We start from the raw sequence: 19,483 nt of genomic DNA on the forward strand, positions 1-19,483 counted from the left end.
TCTTAAATAAGACTTTTATTGAAATCTTCAGCACATCTGAAATTCAAGCACTACAGTACAATAAAACATTTAACAAAGCATTTTATTTCATGATTCAGCTCTTGTAACAGTGTTTGAGTGACACCAAAGTAGAAAAACAAGAAACATTAAGATACATTTTTATTTTACAATAGATGAAATATTTCATTTATTCACATAAACCTCCTTTCAGTTCAACTGACCTGATCCTGATGATCTGGAAACAAACATCCTGCAACAGCTGTAGTCATGTTCCCCGAGGGTGTCATTTCACCCAACACATACACACATACACACACACACACACACTAAACAGGTCCTTTGGCTCTTTGTTTGATGTACAGAGGACCATCCAGGCTGTTGCTTATGATAAATATAAAATGTACAAAAATGTTTGAAACTAAGACACAAAAACGTCTATTTGAAACACAGACACACGTTTTAAGTGTAAAATACATTACAAATACATTTAATTACAAAAATATAAAATAAACTCACACATGCGGACACAAAAATAGTCGGACTTTGTGTGCTGACTGAAACAGTCTCTTCTATGTCTCCAAACAGTGAAACTGTGAGGAAGAAGATAAGGTTGTTACCTGGAGCCATATCATGGATCCATCTTTAGTTTCAGTCACAGCAGAAACTCTCCTAAGCAAATATCACATGCAAAACACACACACACACACACACACACATACACACGCACACATGCACACACTGAACAATCACACAACCAAATCCATGTAAAATGAGAGCTGGCTTTTCCTTGTCATTGTCATTTTAACTGAAAGTTTCAATGAAACACGACACCAGCTAGCCAACAGCTAATGACAGAGCGACGCACACAAAAAGCAGGTGTTTTAAAATAATGCCGCTGAAAGGTTTTAGTGTAAGTACAATATGTACTCAGAAGGTAGAATAAAGTTATGTTTTGCTGGAAAATAGGCTCTCATGATCATATTCTGAAAATGAGAGCCTCTGCAACAAGACTGATTATAGCTGAGGAAACATAATCAAATGTATGTAAATGAACATCTTAGGCAAAGCAAAGCAGAAAGATCAGTATTTGTACATGCATCCCTTCATGTCGGAGTCTCTTTGGGGGATTCACCCTGTGGTTTCAGACAGTAAAAAACGACAAAAACACTATTGTGCAATTAATAAAGAACACATTTTATCCTACTTTCCAAATCAATTTGTCAGACACATCAGGGCCGTTCATACATAGTCTTTCCTGTCGTATCCTCCACCTCCGCTGGTGCTGCGTGGGGCAGAGTAGGCCATCCGGGGCGGCTTGTACTTCTTCTCTTTTGGTGGGCAGCTGCTGCACAGCATCGCCCCACCGATCAGGAGCAGGGCCGCGGCTCCCCAGCCGATGTAGAGCGAGGCTCCCAGCTCCCTCCTCTGCGCGTTGGTCAGGATGGGGTTGTAGAAATCACGGATGATGACGCTGGCGGTCCAGGAGACAGGGATGAGCACCAGAAGGCCGCCGAGGATGAAGAAGATTCCAGAGATGATCATCACTTTGGCTTTGGACGGCTCATCTTCGATGCAGTTGGTGCACTTGGCGCCGACAATGGAGATCATAACCCCCAGCACGCCGAGGATGATGGCGATGATCATCATCGCTCTGGAGGCCTGCAGCTCCTGAGGCAAGGCCAGCAAAGAGTCGTAGACCTTGCACTGCATCTGGCCCGTACTCTGGATGACACAGTTCATCCATAAACCCTCCCAGATGGTCTGAGCGGTGATGATGTTGGCTCCGATGAAGGCCGTCACCTTCCACATTGGCAGGGCACATGTCACTATTGCAATGATAAATCCAATGACTCCGAGGGCAATGCCCACAATCTCCATGCCCATCGACATGCTGGCTCTTTGTGACAAAACTTAGCAAGTCAAACCAAACCCTTTGGATCCCAGTAAACAGCCTCCTCCCTTGTGAGCACCTGTGAGAGGGTGTGATGTAGCTGTGAGATGCTGCCAGGGAAACAAAGATACTTTATACCCCTGTGAGTGAGGAGGAGTCCTCTGGTGATGATGTCAGCAGGAGGCTGTCTTCACACACTCACACACGCACAAAAAATCCCCACCACCTGTTCACATTGTGAGAGGTAATGGGAAACACACATTGTCATATTAATCCCAATGCTGATTTAAACTTATGTTAACCAAGTATGTTTTATATGCCTTGTTTAATTGATAAGTGATATTGAAAAGTCATGTCCTTTGCTTGCCACTGTCGCTGTCAACAGGATGAGTTATGCAACAATAAGTGGAAGTTAAAAGTTCACTGTTTTCTGAGTATTGTGTCTGCAGACGCATAAGCAAGAAAGTAGAAGTATGTGGTTAGATATGTGGATTAAGAGCATATAGAGAACTAGATCAAACCAGACTGAGGGAGACAGACATAACCTTAAGCATGGGTAGTGAATTGGGGTAAAAAAAAATGAAGGAGGAAGACAGCTCCTTTTCTAAGAAATGATAGACAACGAGCTTAGATACACCCAAAAAGGGGGTGAAAACAAGGTATAAAATGCTCTGGCACGTAGACAAAAGCTCAGAACACAGGGCGCTTTGCCAAATGCAGGTTTTTCTGTAAAGTGTTCTCCGAAGATCTTCGATAAATAAATTCAGCTGCTACAAAGACATTACTCGACTGTGGTTTCGTTCTTCTCGCATCAACCAACTCGGGGAGGTTGCCTGAGAGACTTCCTCAACAACATACAGTTGGAGGAGGGGAGCTGGAGGCAGGGTGGGGGAGGAGGGATGTGATGGAGGAAGGGTATGTGTGTAGTTTGTGGGGGTTGGTCACAGGTAAGGTGGATCTTTCTTGACTTCCATGAAGAATCAACACTTCAAAAAAGCACTTCATCCGTTTTCTCCCTGATGTAGGTGCTTCGATTGTGATGATTAATGTGTATTACAAGTAGAGTGAATAAAGCTTTTAAATGAGGTCTAATGAGATAAATCGCAGCTGAAAGGGAACGTTTCATAAACACTGAAAACTATGAAGTTGGTTAAATATAAATGCTGACTTACATTCACTGGAATGGGGAACATAGAGGTACCACCAGCCTCTTGCTACTTAGAGAGCTTTGTCGTGCATAAACACACACTCAGGCTATCAGAGGAGTGACCCTCTGCTACTATTGTTCTTTTATGACTTCCTGGTTCCAGTCGTGTGGGTTTTTTAAACAGTCAAGATTCAGTGGAGGGGAAAACAATCCCAAAGCTCTCCGGAGAAACCGGAATAACGGCACCCAGAGCAAATATGAGCGTAGAGAAAACATAATGGGCCAGTTCTCAGACACCTTTAGCATACAGACAGCATGATCTTCTCAGTATCGGTTAAACTCATTACTCTGACCAAACAATTCCCAGAGACATGTGTGGTTGAGTGTAGAAGTCAGATGAAGAAAATAAAAGCCCAGGAAAGATTAGGTCTGTCTTTAATTTGAAGACAATTGTTTGGAAATAAAAAAAGTTTGTTGTTTTCTGATTTATCAAAAATAGTGCAACATTTGTTTTAGAGGAATACACCTACCTGTAAATAAGTTACATTTGAATGAAGTAACTACACTCATAATATTTTTTTGTCAGGAATGAGATTTTCCCAAAATTTTCATTAAAGGATGGTTCCAAATTTTTGTCAGTCAGGTGTCAGTCAAATGAACATTGAAACAGGTTTTTCCTGCTGATTTGACTAATTTGGAAGGCTGAAGCCTCATGTTATCTTCAAATAGTTTTTTAAAGTAAATTGTTGTACAGAAGGAGGATTGTGGATTTTATCCTCCATCACTTACATTGAAAGAGCATCATGAAGGGATCTCTTAATGGTCAGTATGAACAGGAGGAACGATTACAGCAAGAAAAATATGTGTTAATGTTCATTTGGGCACCTGACTGTTGTTTAAGAATTAAGAATGTCACACTTTTGATCTTTTTGGGAAACAAACCTCATCTCCAAAGCTCAAACACTTGTAAATATCTAGAATTGTCTCCTGCAGGTTTAAATAACAGGCTTATCAAATGTTTTTGTCATACACACAAATGTATGTTTTTGCAACATATGTTTGTGTGAGGCCCAAAATAGTTCTCACAAAGATAGAAAAATAACAGCAACACACACTTAAAAAAACCTGAAAACTGAACAACAGGGAGTCTCTGGTTGGCTATCATGAGCATCTTCATCAGTCAGCTTCTTGTTTGTGTGTTTTTGTAACAACATCAGTTAATGTGTGTCTACTGAGATAACAGCCATAAACTGTAGGCTACCTGTATCAGTAAACCTGTGTTGACCAGCTGACTGTGTTACCAAAACAAAAACATTAACAGAAACGAAACTGTTCCTGACAATTAGTAAAGATCTATATTTATATATTTCCATTTTACTTTGAATTGTGTAATAAATGTAATTATATATATTTGTATATGTATGTATGTATGTATGTATGTATGTATGTATGTATGTATGTATGTATGTATGTATGCATGCATGTATGTATGTATGTATGTATGTATGTATGTATGTATGTATGTATGTATGTATGTATGTATCTATCTATCTATCTATCTATCTATCTATCTATCTATCCATCTATGTGTATATATACACATATGTTTTAGAGGTGAATATATGTGCCTTCCTCAGAAGGAAAAGATTATTTTAGAAACAGAGGTAAGTATCAGTTAATTCAATGTTTTCACAAATGTGATTTTCTGTCAGATACTGTTGAACAGAACAGAAACTTAATGTGAAGTGAAGTCACTGAGTGTTTTTGTTCACTTCTGTTTGGTGTCTGACTCAGTGTCTGAACTGCAGATACCACCTTTTTCCTGTTTAGAATAGTCAAATTGTACAAATTGTATATATATATCAAATTCTGTGTGTGTGTGTGTTTGTGTGTGTGTGTGTGTGTGTGTGTGTGTGTATAAATATAGTGGAAAAATGCATGCCAAAACTAAAACTAAGACTAAGATACATCTATTTATGTTTAAATTGTGGTGTTTATGTTCACAGAATGTAACTGAAAAATGTAATTACAATATTTCTTCCTGGATGTTTTAAACAAGGTTTATTCAGTGTTGTGCAGAAACAGGTCACGTGTAATAATATTCTCTGTGCAGAATAAACAGGCCGCTGCACCAGAACGCACCTGCCAAACCACAGAGGAACGATTTGACTATTCAAAACAAGAAAAAGTTGGTATCTGTGGTCTGCACACTGAGTCAGACACCAAACAGAAGCGAACAAAAACACTCAGTGACTTCCCTTCACTTCATATTAGGTTTCTGTCCAACAGTGTAGAAAATCATCTGTCACGTTTTTCAAAACATGTAATTGACTGACACCTCCCTCTGGTTCCTAAAATAATCTCTTCTTTATGAGGAAGGTACATATATTCACCTCTAAACATAACCAAAATTTATGTTAAATATTTTTAAAAACCACAAGAAAGGTACAAGTTTCATGTTGTCTTAAACTTATTGTTCATCATCTGATGTGATGAATTTAAATTTCTTCTTACTATATGGAAACATTTAAAAATGTAATCATTGATTTAATCAGAATAAATTAGGTCCAAGTAATGTTTCACAAGAGAGATCTTTATTACTTTATCATTAAATTAATTCCAATCATTTCAGTAAATCTACAAACAAAACATTTACATTCATTGTGTCACATGTCTCCTATGTTTTGATAAAACTCTCAGAACATTTGTGGCAATTTGGCAAACACATACAGTATATTGATACAACAACAAAAGACATATATAAAAGTTTCAATCTTTGTAGAAAATGTCTAAATACAGCCACATAAAACACCGCGAAATGTGATTAAAAACATGAAACTACTCACATATCACTCTATGCAAATATCCAACAACGCTGATTGTACTTCACTTCTTTTTACAGTCCACTCCGCCATGTTGACCTTGCTTTGAAGCCCATAGTGAGCTCCATTTCACTCTGTAGCTCTGTAATGTTTCACATCAGCGACTCATTCTATGTCTGTATTTTGTGTTCATAGAAAGAAAAATGACAGTAAGATACTTGATATGTACACCATCGATCAGTACAATGAGGAATATTCACAATGGATCCAAATGTTATGAGCACAAATAATAAATATATAACATTTGAGTGTTACTCTGGGATTCAAAGTCTCCTTACTGAACTATGAACTTGGAGCATTTTCTTAAACATCTTTTACCATATTACCTTTCGAATGGTTATATGTAAACAGTGCCATCAAAAAACTTCGGAGAGCTTCCAATTCAACATTTACACACATTTATGATCCTGAATATTCACAAACACTTCCCACCCCTAAACAAGGCAAGTTTACCGTTTTCTGGTGAACAAAATCATCATTTAGCTACATTTATACACATATTTCATGAAAAATGCACAAACAAGCAGGATACATGTGAAAATGTGTCCTAATCCCTCCTTGGTCATGTCCTCTTCCTCCTCACACATAGTCCCTCATGTGGTAGGAGGTTTGGCCTGTTGACCTCGGAGCGGCGGTGTACGCTATGCGACTCTGGGGGGCCATGTTGTACCTCATTGGTTTCTCTTCCTTTGGGGGGCAGCTGCAGCAGAGGATGGACCCTCCAACAACCAGCAGGGCCGCGGCAGCCCAGCCCAGATACAACGCCGCCCCGATCTCCATCTTCTGGCCAGTGAGGACAATGGGACTGTAGAACTCAACTACGATGGTGTGTGCTGACCAGGAGACGGGCACCAGCTGGGTCAGGCCTGCTGTGATGAACGCCCCGCCGGAGGCAGCCATCACCCTGGCTTTAGCTACCTCTTCCACGATGCAGGTGGTGCACTTTGCTCCCAACAAAGAAATGAAGAGAGCCACCAGTCCCACGATGAGGGAGACGACAGTGAGTGCCCTGGCGGCCTGCAGGTCCTGTGGTAAGGCCAGCATGGAGTTGTAGACCTTACACTGCATCTCCCCCGTGCTCTGGAACACGCAGCTCATCCACAGGCCCTCCCAGTACACCTGAGCTGTGACGATGTTAGCGCCAATGAAGGCAGAGACCCTCCACATCGGCAGGGCGCAGCTGAGCACACTCAGGACCCATCCGAGCACTGAAAGAGTGACGCCGGTAATTTCAAGTCCCAAAGAAACCATTGTGTACTCAGAAAAGTGTCCTCTCTGTGGATCAAACTTTTATTTCTGTTTTCTCTCCTCTTGGTTCCTCTTTTTTTCCTTTCCTTGCTTCTCTTTCTCGTTTTTACGTTCAAGCTCGTATTTGACGGCCTTCTTGATTTTGTCTTTCACGCTCTTCTTTGTTGACCCTTCCTCCCACCAGATAGGCCTCTTCCTGTTGATGAATCCAGGAGTGTCGATTCGTTTCGCTCTTCTTCCTCAGCAAACACAACGTCCCTGCTGTGTGTATGTGACCAGTCAGATGTTGTTTTCCTGTGTTCTGCAGCTCTTAAGGAGTCGATGACCCTTATCTGTATATTGTTTTATTACTAAGTAGTCAGGCCCTCCCAAGAGATGACATCAGCCCGCCACCCCGAGCCAATCAGGTGAGCCCTAGGCATTGGCCTCATTTACCACCTGGGTGTGCGGGTGCTCGTTTGTTTGCTTTCTCCTAATAAAGAGTATTTTTATAGGTTAACCTTTTGCTCATGGTAGCGCTGGGTGTGTCTGCTTTATTGCTGTCAGTCGGTAATGAGTGGCCAGGGCAGAGCTTGTTATGTGGTTGATAGGTGACCACAAGAGACTGTAACGGATATATAAACGTATTCCGATAGCAGAGTGCGTGTGAACGTACCCAGTATATATATGTGTGTGTGTGTGTATATTGCGTGTGTTTGAGAGAGACAGAAGAAGAGTAAAAGAGACATTCTGCATACATCTATGTTCTGTTTTCAATTTACTCTTTAGTTTTGTTTTGATGTATCACATCTTTATAGCCTGGACTAAAACAGGATGTTACAGCTTTTATAGCAGAGATGTATGCCATCTCCACTGGGTCACACTGTCTATGGGTAATCATTACAGTAAAATCTTAGTTAATGCCAAACACGTGCAAAGGATGTACATATTTTATTGATATGTTAGTACAGCTTCAGCGAACCAACTGTGCTCTTTTTAGCTTCGAAAAATGGATCAAGCAGTGTCTTTGTTTTCATGTTAGGGAGCATTTAGGACACAATCTACATTATACATGAACTTTTCAGTAAACTTTACAGTTTGACAGATACATAAAAGCTAAACTGAAACACGAGTCCCATAAAAAGACCAAAACCAACAATGCGTTAGTTTGTCTCACAATACCCTCTGACCTCCCTTCGCTGCCTGTCGCAATTGGCCCCTCGTCCATTTGTTCATACTGAAGACTTAAATCTTTAAATGGTCACAAATATATATTTTCAGTAATTTCCTTAAACAGCTGGGCACTGTAATGTTTAGCAAATGTTAGTCAAACTGCAGTAAATAGTGCATTTGTTGGGGACTATTTTCTGATGCGGATTAATACACATTTGGTATTTAGAGCAGCACGACAGTGTCTGTGGGATTGACTCATAGTCAACTCCAGCGCCCATGTTCATCATAATGAAAGAACAACTAGCACAACGGTGTGGCTCACAGATTTGTTTTTAACACTTTTGACAGCCATGGAAGTGTATAGTATAGCACATAAGTTATATCAGGCTTTAACCACACTTCAATAAGTCAGTCTCCACAGGAATATTAAACATAAAACTGGCACCAACAAGTGTTTTAAAGTGTTAAAAAGATTTAGGAATGATTCCTTTAGTCTCACATTGCCATGCCAAAGCTCATGTCTTACCTGAGTCAGACAAATGCAAAGGCAGAAATAGAAATGTGTTTTCACGGTTGGCATGTTGGCAACTGATATCTGGCAGAGCAGAGTGAACATAATATTTTACCATGAGGCAGACTCAGCGACGTACAATATTGTTCAATCCTGCCTCACATAAACTCCTCTCAAATCGCTGGTGCAGGTCTTAATGTCTGTCCATGTACATGTACATTTACATTTCTGACAATTTTGTCCAAGCAATAGCTATAGTGACTGCTTGCACTATCATAGTCTTACACACTTTTATCTTGTATACGTGTACTTTTTATCACACTTCAATATTAGTCTAACACGTCTGCTATAGAATGGCTAACCAAGCAACCGCGATAAGATAACAGCTGATAAAAGGCAATTTGTCGAGATTGTCTTTGTGTTTGGGAAGGAGACAAATAATTGTCCAGCAATTCAAATCATATCAATACTTCCAAAGTTCTTATTTGCATATTTAAAGAAGAAATATTTGATGGTGGAGACCCTACTTGATAGTTACAGCGCGTAGTCTAGCTAGCTAAGACACAACGCTGACATATTAATGTCTTATGAAAGCAAACGGTTCTTTATTTGCACACAGCGTGAGTGGCATTCATTCAGAGTCATTTTCCTTGCCACCTGACAAATTAAAATCCGATATTGTTGTTTTAGCTGTGTTTTTATCTCAACTAACTCCGTTTATCAGAACTTATTGTTAACTGTAAACAGCCGCCTGCTGCCGCTAGCTAACCAGATAAAAAAAGTGATTAGTGGAGCTGCAGGGTTTTAAAAATTACGTATAACAGCAACAGCAATCAACAAATTACAAGACATAATAAGACGTAAGAGACTTTAATGTCATTGTATACAATACAACGAAATTTTGTGTGGCAAACCTCAGAAAACAGCAGCAGTAAGAACACTAAAGGAATGAATAAAAAGAATAGTACAGAAAGATTGAAAGCAAAGAAAAGCAGGAACAATGTCACAACAACTATTATTGTGGTAGATGAATTAAAAATAAAAAGCTAGACGTCTTTGTGTACAGCAGTTAAAGGTACAAACAATTAGATTTAAATGCAGATAAACAAAATAATCTCAATACAATTTGTGCAAGTTTACAAAATGAAAACCAAAATTACTCCATTAAAATATTGATTATAGCTTTAGCCATGCTTGTACACTTGGCACTACTTCATTACTGTGAAACCTGCTTCATAATTGCACTCTGGCTGTTTGCTAAGAAGCTAAAAATGGTATCACACTGTGTTAGACCGGATATCTGAGCAGCTGTGACATTAACTAGCCTCATAATCACACTAAGCTGCCATTTCATGTCACTGTATTATTCAATCTGACATCATGTTCATGTAGGCTGTTTATAGTTTTTGAACAGTTATTTTTCACTGACCAGTTAGTAGTGGTGTATCTTACCTGCTGATGTCAGTCAAAACAGAAGCTGCAGTATTGGTTGGTAACAGTTTCAGTGACCCAACATTTGTGATGTCTGTTGAAGAAATATATGGATTGACGAGTTTTTCTCAATGTAGAATAAAATCTGTCACCATTTTCTGCCTCTGGCACAGGAAGGTGTCGTCTCCATTTATAAACCTGCCCACAAAAAGTGAATATTTGGACTCATATTCATCAAGTGGGCAGAAACATGACTTTGCTAATATGGGGAACTTTGTCCCATATCAACTTAAAAGGTGATGATATGTCAATGTCGTGTTCACAACTTCTTTCCGTTCCCCCAAATTGGTCAAAAAAAGAAAAAAAAATGCAAGTTTAAGTTCATTTCCATGTTATTGAAAAAACAACCACAACTTTATTTGTGTAGTTAGGGGAGTTTCACTCAGCAGACTATGGCTTTATCTCTTACGAGAGTTGATAAATGAGTTTCAGTTAGCAGAAGGATTATTCATTTCCCTGTTGTTTACTCTCATGTGTGTATGTGGATTTGTGAGTGTGTGAGCTCTTCCTCCTATTCAGTCGTGGATAAAACACACAAATGATCTATCAGGAAATCTAGCTGGGTGTGTGGAGACGGTATTTCAGAGGGCATACTGTACAGATAACAGGTTATCTATCTGGTTATGTGCCAAGGGAAATTCAGATAGCATGCATGGCTTTGCAACTATTGCCAACACATTGCTCATAGTGACCTAAATACAGGGAGGGAAACTGTTATAAAATTGCTTTCCTGATACTGCTCCATGGAGGAGCCATAGAAACCCTGAGTACAAATATGATACATTTAAGGATGTGTTATTTGTGGTTTCTGTTCATAACCATATGTCTTTTCTTGATGTTAACAGGGATTTCAATGTTGCAAATGTAAAAAGTTCAAGCTACAGCATTATTAATTAATGTGTTTTGGTTAACTGAACATTGCCACTAAAGGGAGAAATTGGGGATTTTTATAGTTTTAGATTTGATTAATATAGTCCTCCCGCATAGAGACATAAACTACAAAATTTTGTACTCTGTAATGGAGTCATTCAACACAAAACTTGAGTCAAAACACACTTAAATAATAGTGAAATCTCTGATTTGAGAAAACTGTGATGTACACTTTTACTCACTCATAATATTCTATGTAATTCATTACTTTGACACTTGACTCCATAATTTAAAAAAACAACTACATACATTTCAGATGTCTGTAAAAGTGTGAATGCTGTTGAAAAATATTTATATTTGCTGGAGCTGGAGAGGCAAGATTATGCAGTGGTCCCACTGACATAAAACAAACTACCATAGAAATGATCATATCAAAGATAGCAAGCTCTTAAACTGTCAGTCTATCACTAGTGGTACTATAATGTAATAAAAACTGCTGGCGAAAAACAATGTAATATATATTTACAGCACCACATTAATATCTATTTGTCACCATCGAACTCTTGTCAGATTTTATTATCTGTTAATGAATCATGTGCCACGTGAATCAGCCCAAACTGCCCATTTCAAATAAAGATGGGGGATTTCCTGGCAGTCTTTTTTAAGAGCTCACTGGTCAGAGGCAACACTGCTTCGTAAGCGGACTTTCAGTTACTAAGTGATGAGTTCTTTGAATGAGTGGGGGGCCTTGGATTTAATGGCCGTGTAGAGATTTATGGACACATTCAAAGCTGCAGTTAAAAGCTCTTTGAACACTGGGTAATGCCACATTTTCACAACCATCCTGATATCTTTCTCCCTCTTTGTGTAGAGAAAAACTCCAGACCAAACAAAACCCAAGTTGCGTGTTGTATTGTTGCATCATGTGCATTTAAATGAAATCTACAAATTAATATTAAACTGCATTAAACTAAAAAAGACTTAAAACGTAAGATAAGATTTAAGATGCCATTTTGGTTGTCGTTGTTTCCCTTGAGTCACAAATTAACCTCCAAGTGACTCTTCTGGGTAGACACACGCACACAAACGCACACACACGTACACACATATATGCACACACTGCTACCCCCTTCGGGCAGAGCGGAGAATGGCAGACAGAACAGCCCAACATCAGACAGTTGAACATTTTTTCTTTTGTGTCAAGGTTACACCATTTAGAAGTTACAAAATCCAGACCTGCCAAATACGCCGTACATCATATCTTTTACACTGACGCTTCTTTGTTGCCCTTCACCCCTCCGCCCACACCAGTTTCCCATAAATATCAAGTATAAGCTCTTTCCCTGTAAACTTTTGTGAACAAAAAACCTTACATGTTCACACTTACAATCAGCCCTCAGTCTGGTTCACAGAACACACACAGGCTGAACATGAAGGAGCTTTTCTCAAAGCTTTTCTCAGCCTTTATTTCACACAGTTTCTTCATTTTTCAATTAGATATTTCACTCTCAGTAAATCTGACATGTTCCTTGGAGAAATTTGACTCTATTTCTCAAAGAAATAAATAACTAACAGCACATTTCAAGGCCGCATGTGCACAATTTCATGGACTCTTTGTAACTTCTGTCTGATTTCATGAGGGAGAATCGACCTACATTATTTTAAAACGAGATCACAAGACTCACAAGTTATGTATCTCCTCATTAAAATGTTTTAATTGCAAGAGCGTGACAAAGTGTGAGGGTTTTTTTTTTTGCCCTGTGTGTACTCACCGGTCAGAAATGTATATTGGTGCAAGATTCTTTAATGATTTATAAACTAGCAGCAACACTTTATAATCTATAAGTAACTGGAGGGGTGTTACACACAAAGGGGGTCACCAAGAAACGATAAATCACTATATGTTCAAGATGTTACATTCGTACAGTTACTGGAAGCAACATGTTGATCTTGAGTTTTTCACAGCTCAGTCACTGGCCTCAAGGCTGTGAGTTCAGCACATTACAAAACCTCAGTGAAAAATGCTTTAACAGCAACATTGTGCAGGACACTGCTTGTTTCCCACACAAACTGTAGCTGATTTGTCTTTTAACTGGAATTCACTTCTTCGTTGGTTTAGCTGTTAATCTAAAGACTGGATTTTAGGTGTGTATGTGTTGATCAAACTAATTAAAGGCAGTTTACCCAATGTGAAATGTGATAATATATCAGGGGTTTAAAACTACGAGCGCAGGGGCCAGATTCAACTTCATAAAGTCCCCACATTTCTAGAATTTGTTGTTTACTGTATTCTGTAATTTTTTTTACCCCCAGTTTGATTTCTCCCCCTTTAATATTCTACAGTAGCAAGTCTGCAAAAATAGAAGCATTTTTGAAGCCGCGTCTAACTGTACAACTTGTTAACATAAACACTGACACCAAAATGTCTCCCTCTAAACCTAAAAGAGAGGTTGACCTGAAGGACAGAAAGTTTCAGAAAAGGAGGACAAAACTATTGTTTATTTTGGAGTTTAAAGTGTCTGCTTCCTGTCTTATCTGCAAGGAGAAAGCTGTTGTTTTTCAGGAATACAATCCCAAGTGGCATTACTCTTCTGCACATACAGAGCAGTATGATAGGTTTTAGTTAAAGGAGAGGAAAAGACCAGTCGCTGTGTATATAGTTAAGATGGTTTAGTTTTCAGTAAAGTGTTCAAGAACTACCTGACCAGTGGCCCCTATTTAACTTCAGATTGAGACCCCTGTTACAGATTGCTTTTTAACTGTAAGATAAATAAGATTTTCAGACTTTATGATATACTTAATATTTCAAAGACATCACAATTATTTATATGTTCATTTAAAAGCTGGAGCGCTGGGAAACAAATTACTGACATATTAAGAGATGCAGCTGTAATATAGAGTTAAATAAAGCAACCCTGTCCCCTAGAAATTATGTTCATATACTAATTTACAAAAGGAAATACCTTTGAGAGAAAATAATTCCACCCACATTACATTTTTTACAAACATAATGAGGAAGCCTTTTTAATGAAATCTGTGAAATATTCAAACAGAAATAATTTATCTTCACTGGAAAAAATGATGTCACTGAACAGGATCCACTCACGTTTATCTCAAAACATATTTGACAAAACTAATTAGTAGTAAACAAGTGTAATTTTTTAAGAGACAGTGTTGAGAAAGTATCTATGTTGACTCTAACAGCATGTCATCAATAGTTTGTGAAGGTGTGATACAGTAAAAGGAGACCATATTAGGTCAGACTTGTCACAACCTCAAATTTTCGTCACAGGTATTGCCATTTAAAACAGTCTGAGTCACTCTCTCACTCATGACATTGCTCCACCCTCCTGCTGCTGGTGAGGGTGAAACTGGAGGTGGGGGAGGGGAAAGGACCACAGAAGCAACTACTAGCAACTTTACTTTAATAGGATGCTTCTACTGTATTCAAATTGTGTGTTTAATTCAGCTTGTAGCACTACATGCACATCAGTTTCACCTGTTTTCTTTTGTTAAACTAAAACAGCATGGGTTGGGGAGGGTAAACAGGTTATGGGTAAGTCGACGTGTGGGTGGACCTGATGAGCACGGACTGGTGACGGTGAGCTGTTTTCCTTCATGGCCCCTCCTCTCTCAGAGAGGAGATCATATGTACCTGCTCTCCTCCAAAATCTCTCCCATTTAGCAAACACACCTGAGCAACAGAAGACTTGCCTCCGTCAGAGAAAGAGACAAACGACCCACAGTCTTACGTCACTGCACGAGAGGAATTACAGAAGCTCTTTCAAGTGACGATTCAAAAGAGGAAGACGTTTCATTTGAAACAACTCAAAGGCAAATCAGTTGACCACAATGGTGTCTGCTGGGTTTCAAATGCTGGGCTCGGCCCTGGGGATCCTGGGCTGGATTGGTGCCATCGTTGTTTGTGCCCTTCCCATGTGGAGGGTCACGGCCTTCATCGGCAGCAACATCGTCACATCGCAGACGTCCTGGGAAGGTATCTGGATGAGCTGTGTGGTCCAGAGCACAGGCCAGATGCAGTGTAAGGTCTACGACTCCATGCTTGCCCTCAGCTCTGACCTCCAGGCTGCCCGGGCCTTAACCGTCATCGCCATCGTAGTGGGCATCATGGCTATCCTTCTCTCTGTGGCGGGCGGGAAATGCACCAACTGTGTGGAGGATGAAGTATCCAAGACCAAGGTGGGCATCGCATCTGGTGTTGTCTTCATTGTGGCTGGGATCCTCTGCCTAATCCCTGTGTGCTGGACAGCCCATACCGTCATCCGTGACTTCTACAACCCGCTATTGGTCAATGCCCAGAAGAGAGAGCTTGGCGCCGCGCTCTACATTGGGTGGGGGGCATCCGCTTTGATGCTGATCGGAGGGGGGATGCTCTGCTGCAACTGCCCCCCTAAGGATGAAGGCTCCTACACAGCCAGGTACAAAGCTGCTCGATCTGACGCCTCAGCTCCAGCATCCGGCAAAGACTATGTCTAAAAAAGATCTGCGAAAAAGCACCATTTACTGGGACAGATACACTGGTGCTACTGGGTTGTGAGTGTTCATGTTTCAGGAATTTACTCGAGAAAAAATATTCCTGATGAGAGCTTTTGAAGACGAACCACACCCAAAGAGGAAATTCATGTTTTTATGTTAACACAGTTACTTGTATGTGTATGGTTGTTAATATGAATATTAGTCATTTCTTAGTCTTTTCTTATCATTATAAATATTCTATAACCTTGGTCATATTTTGAAAATGCTCATGTTTTGTCATGTTTTTGTGGGATGTTTTTATGAACCATGTATATGAGTTTCATGATGTGCCAGTTCATACTGTAAATAAATATTTTGTTTACAAATCTTAGATCACCTGTCTTTGCTTTTTATTCTCATATATGTTCACACAGCAGCTGCATTCAGCTGGATTCATTCAATGGTCTTAAAATGGAGCTAATCAATACATTATTACATCAAACTTCACTGTATTTATTGTTTATGATGGCAGTTTTACATTTTATCATGTATGCATGCTCATTTACTACAATCATAACATAACATTAATACAATTGAAACAATTATCCTTTTTGAGAAAGAAAAAAACCCCTCAACGCATGTGAAAAGCATTTATTGTCTGACTTTCTTGTAGATCAGGTTTAGGTGTGGCAGAAAAAAAAGTCATGATGGTTGGAAACTTGTCTTTGTTCAAACTGTGAGCCTACAGGCAAAGGTATTTGTACTTTATATGGACTCACAGGAACATGTTTTCAGTTGTTAAGGGAGCAAATATTGAAATTCTAGGAAATATTTACATCACTTTGCTTTTATCTTGAGGTTTTTTACCCTGCAAAAGATATTATGCAGGGGTTGGCAGTTTGTTCTTGATTCAATCTTCGAAAGTAAATGATTTCCTACCACCAAGACTCTATTCTGACTCCATTTCTGTAGGATTAAGTCCTTCAGTTCAACACACAAACCTAATATAATACTGTCTGAGATAATCAGGGTGATCAGTTTAAATGTCATGTAAATGAATTCAAGGTTTAATTCTCTGTAGTTTTAAAGACTATTGGATCGAGGTACATTTGTTTACCTTCCATGTTAGAGTATTTCTTTCAGAAAAATCAACTTCCTGGACTGTTTGAACTGAATGCTCTGACTTAAACTCTGAAGTTGAGTGTTTGCTCAAGGCTTTATCTATGTGAGTGGGTCTGTGCGTATTTGTGTGTGTTTGTGTCTGTGTGTGTGTGTGTGTGTGTGTGAGCACAGGTGGAATCCGGAGCCATTGTTCCCAGTCCCAAATCTTTGCTTGAGGTAACAAAGCATGTATGTGTGGGAACAATGAAAAGAGAGAAAACAAGGGTTGTGGATATCAGGTCTCAGTTTTCCCCTTTTGTCTGGGAGCACAGAAACTCCACCCTGAAAGTTTGAATCACAACAGGGGGCAGTTATCTTCTCACAGTGAGACCTCAGTGCATCAGAGCACAGCAAACGCTTCCTCAAGCAGGTGTGAGAGTGGACTGTATGAGACCTCAAAACCAGTAAGGCTAACTGTAAACTCTCTGCGGTGTTTTTATGCATTCAGAAGCCAACAATCTTCAAGACGTGAACATTTTAGCAAGAGTGATTGTTCCTTTCCTCTAGTTTCCTGTGTAGAAGTTGAGTCGTGGCCGCAGTGGCGTAACCATGGCGTCTCAGGGCCTCCAAATCATGGGTGTGCTGCTGGCCTTCATCGGCTGGCTGGGCACCATCATCACTTGCGCTCTGCCCATGTGGAGAGTCACTGCTTTCGTTGGGGCGAACATCGTCACCGCCCAGGTGATCTGGGAAGGCTTGTGGATGAACTGTGTGGTTCAGAGCACGGGCCAGATGCAGTGTAAGGTCTACGACTCCATGCTGGCCCTGCCTCAAGACTTGCAGGCTGCCAGGGCCATGGTGATCATCTCGGTGATCGTCGGCGTGTTCGGCGTCCTCATGGCCATAGTCGGAGGAAAGTGCACTAACTGCATGGAAGATGAGGTGTCCAAAGCCAAAGCCTGCATCGTGTCCGGGGTGATCTTCATAATAGCCGCCTTGCTGATCATGATTCCAGTGTCGTGGTCAGCTCATGCGGTGATCAGGGACTTTTATAACCCAATGGTGATCGCAGCTCAGAGGAGGGAGCTCGGGGCTGCACTTTATATCGGTTGGGGTTCCTCTGGGCTGCTGCTGCTGGGAGGAGGCCTGCTCTGCAACAACTGCCCCCCAAAAGACAACAGGCCCTACATACCTGCCAAGTTTGCCCCTGCCAGGACCGTATCCTCAAATGTGGACTATGTGTGAGTGTAAGATGTAGCATAAGACGTCTCAAGGTTTTTTTTTTTTTTAATTCTGTTACCGAAAAATAAACAAAAGGATTTGTTTCTTAAGGTGTTTAAAGTTGTTGCTGAGGCTGACAAAAACAAGAACAATGAAGTTTTGATTACATTTCACTGTGTAGTTGTTGTTTTTTTTCATATTGGAGCAGTATAGTAACTAAAACAGCAAAATATATTGTTTTGCGGTTTGTTTTCTTGTGTTGGAACTTTTCAGATGTAGTGACTTCCTATCGAAGGTTGATATACACTGTCGACTGTTTTCACATGACACATTCATATTCATGTTTCTCAAATATTCTTTTCCACTTATAAACAATTCCTCTACTGTGAATTTAAAACCTGTAATATTTCTCTGAAACAATATATTCATTATGAGTAAAATACCAACTAAAAAGAGTAGTTTTTCTCATGTAGACTGAATGGAGTGATGCAGTGCCTATTTAATCACTCACATATTCAAATTTGTAAGTTGCCACGAATTGAATGAATGCAGAATTTTCTAAAGCTCATTATAATATAATATGTGAAGCTTTTTTCTTTTACTTGTATAATGATATATGATCACTTCTGGACTTCCTATTGTCTTTCAAATAAAGTCTCTTTATTCATACCGTTCATGACGTCTTCATTTGTGGGTTTCACTCTGCACCTGCTGACATGCGGTAATAAAACCTGAAACTGTACATCTCACTAACCACTCATGATAAGGTATTCAGGAATTCAGGGGAGTAGACTCCAGGGAATTTACTGTATCTGGTTGAGATGTTTGCCACGCTGTAATCGACTGCCCTTGTATTCAGACAGTAATTTACAGTTTCTGTCTTGAGTAAAATGGATGTCACCGCCGGAGACAACGGTGTGCTGTGTATGCTCGGATTCATGTTGCTAAGGAACTGTTTTATATCTCCAAAGAATGGATATTTACACTTTGCCCAGCAGGGGCACATCTGCCAAGTCTTGTCAAGTTGATATATCCTAAACCTCTTTAACGGTTTTCTTTTTATTTACAGACACTTTCAATTGAAACCACACTGACAAGAATAAATAATAGGCCCCTGTAATTTTTCACTATTGTGTCTGTTTCTGTTCTGGCTACTCAGCTTCTGTAATCAGTGGTGGAAGAAACATTCAGATTTTACCTCAGCAAAAGTAGAAATACAACAATCCTGTATATGTAAAAGCTCATGTCTTCAAACTTTTACATAATTAAAAGAACAAATGTTGTAAAATTTTACATTTAAGTATCAAAAGTAAAAAAAAGTTTCATGTTTTTATATATACTAATATTAGGTTACCAATACTGATGCATCAATATGTAAGCAGCATTCAAATGTAGTAGCTGCAAATATGCTACATACTTTCGGGTATTTTAACCTATGACAATGCATCACTTTTTAAAAGCAGATCATATAAAATATCATCATTTAAAGTAGC

The 19,483-nt window shown here is 39.5% G+C and overlaps 2 protein-coding genes across 3 annotated transcripts; one reads left to right on the top strand and one right to left on the bottom strand.

Moving 5' to 3' along the window:
- LOC121910673 (claudin-3-like) lies at nt 1–7,178 on the bottom strand. Its single transcript, XM_042431951.1, has 2 exons — nt 6,684–7,178; nt 1–1,891 (listed from the first exon to the last, which is right to left on the bottom strand). The coding sequence occupies exons 1-2, from the start codon at nt 7,169–7,171 to the stop codon at nt 1,240–1,242; spliced, it is 1,140 nt and encodes a 379-aa protein (XP_042287885.1). The 5' UTR covers nt 7,172–7,178; the 3' UTR covers nt 1–1,239.
- A 7,503-nt stretch (nt 7,179–14,681) lies between these two features.
- Nucleotides 14,682–18,614, top strand: LOC121910708 (claudin-4). Of its 2 annotated transcripts, none has more exons than XM_042431997.1 (2): nt 14,682–15,520; nt 17,369–18,614. In XM_042431997.1, the coding sequence occupies exons 1-2, from the start codon at nt 15,045–15,047 to the stop codon at nt 18,012–18,014; spliced, it is 1,122 nt and encodes a 373-aa protein (XP_042287931.1). In that variant the 5' UTR covers nt 14,682–15,044; the 3' UTR covers nt 18,015–18,614. The 2 variants fall into 2 exon arrangements, with proteins under 2 accessions (XP_042287931.1, XP_042287930.1); XM_042431996.1 differs by lacking the exon at nt 14,682–15,520 and adding an exon at nt 16,689–17,233 and having other exon boundaries at nt 17,337–18,614.
- Nucleotides 18,615–19,483: the final 869 nt, after the last annotated feature.

The sequence above is a fragment of the Thunnus maccoyii genome, chromosome 13, assembly GCF_910596095.1.
Source record: "Thunnus maccoyii chromosome 13, fThuMac1.1, whole genome shotgun sequence".
NCBI classification, from domain to species: domain Eukaryota; kingdom Metazoa; phylum Chordata; class Actinopteri; order Scombriformes; family Scombridae; genus Thunnus; species Thunnus maccoyii.

Excerpts from the sequence above, each read along its gene's own strand:
- LOC121910673 (XM_042431951.1), bottom strand. The coding sequence starts at position 7,171 with ATGGTTTCTTTGGGACTTGAAATTACCGGCGTCACTCTTTCAGTGCTC. Across the intron at positions 1,892-6,683 it reads AAGATGGAGATCGGGGCGGC|CATGTCGATGGGCATGGAGA; the intron begins GTTGTATCTGGG and ends ACAAAGAGCCAG.
- LOC121910708 (XM_042431997.1), top strand. The coding sequence starts at position 15,045 with ATGGTGTCTGCTGGGTTTCAAATGCTGGGCTCGGCCCTGGGGATCCTG. Across the intron at positions 15,521-17,368 it reads GTCAATGCCCAGAAGAGAGA|TGGCGTAACCATGGCGTCTC; the intron begins GCTTGGCGCCGC and ends TCGTGGCCGCAG.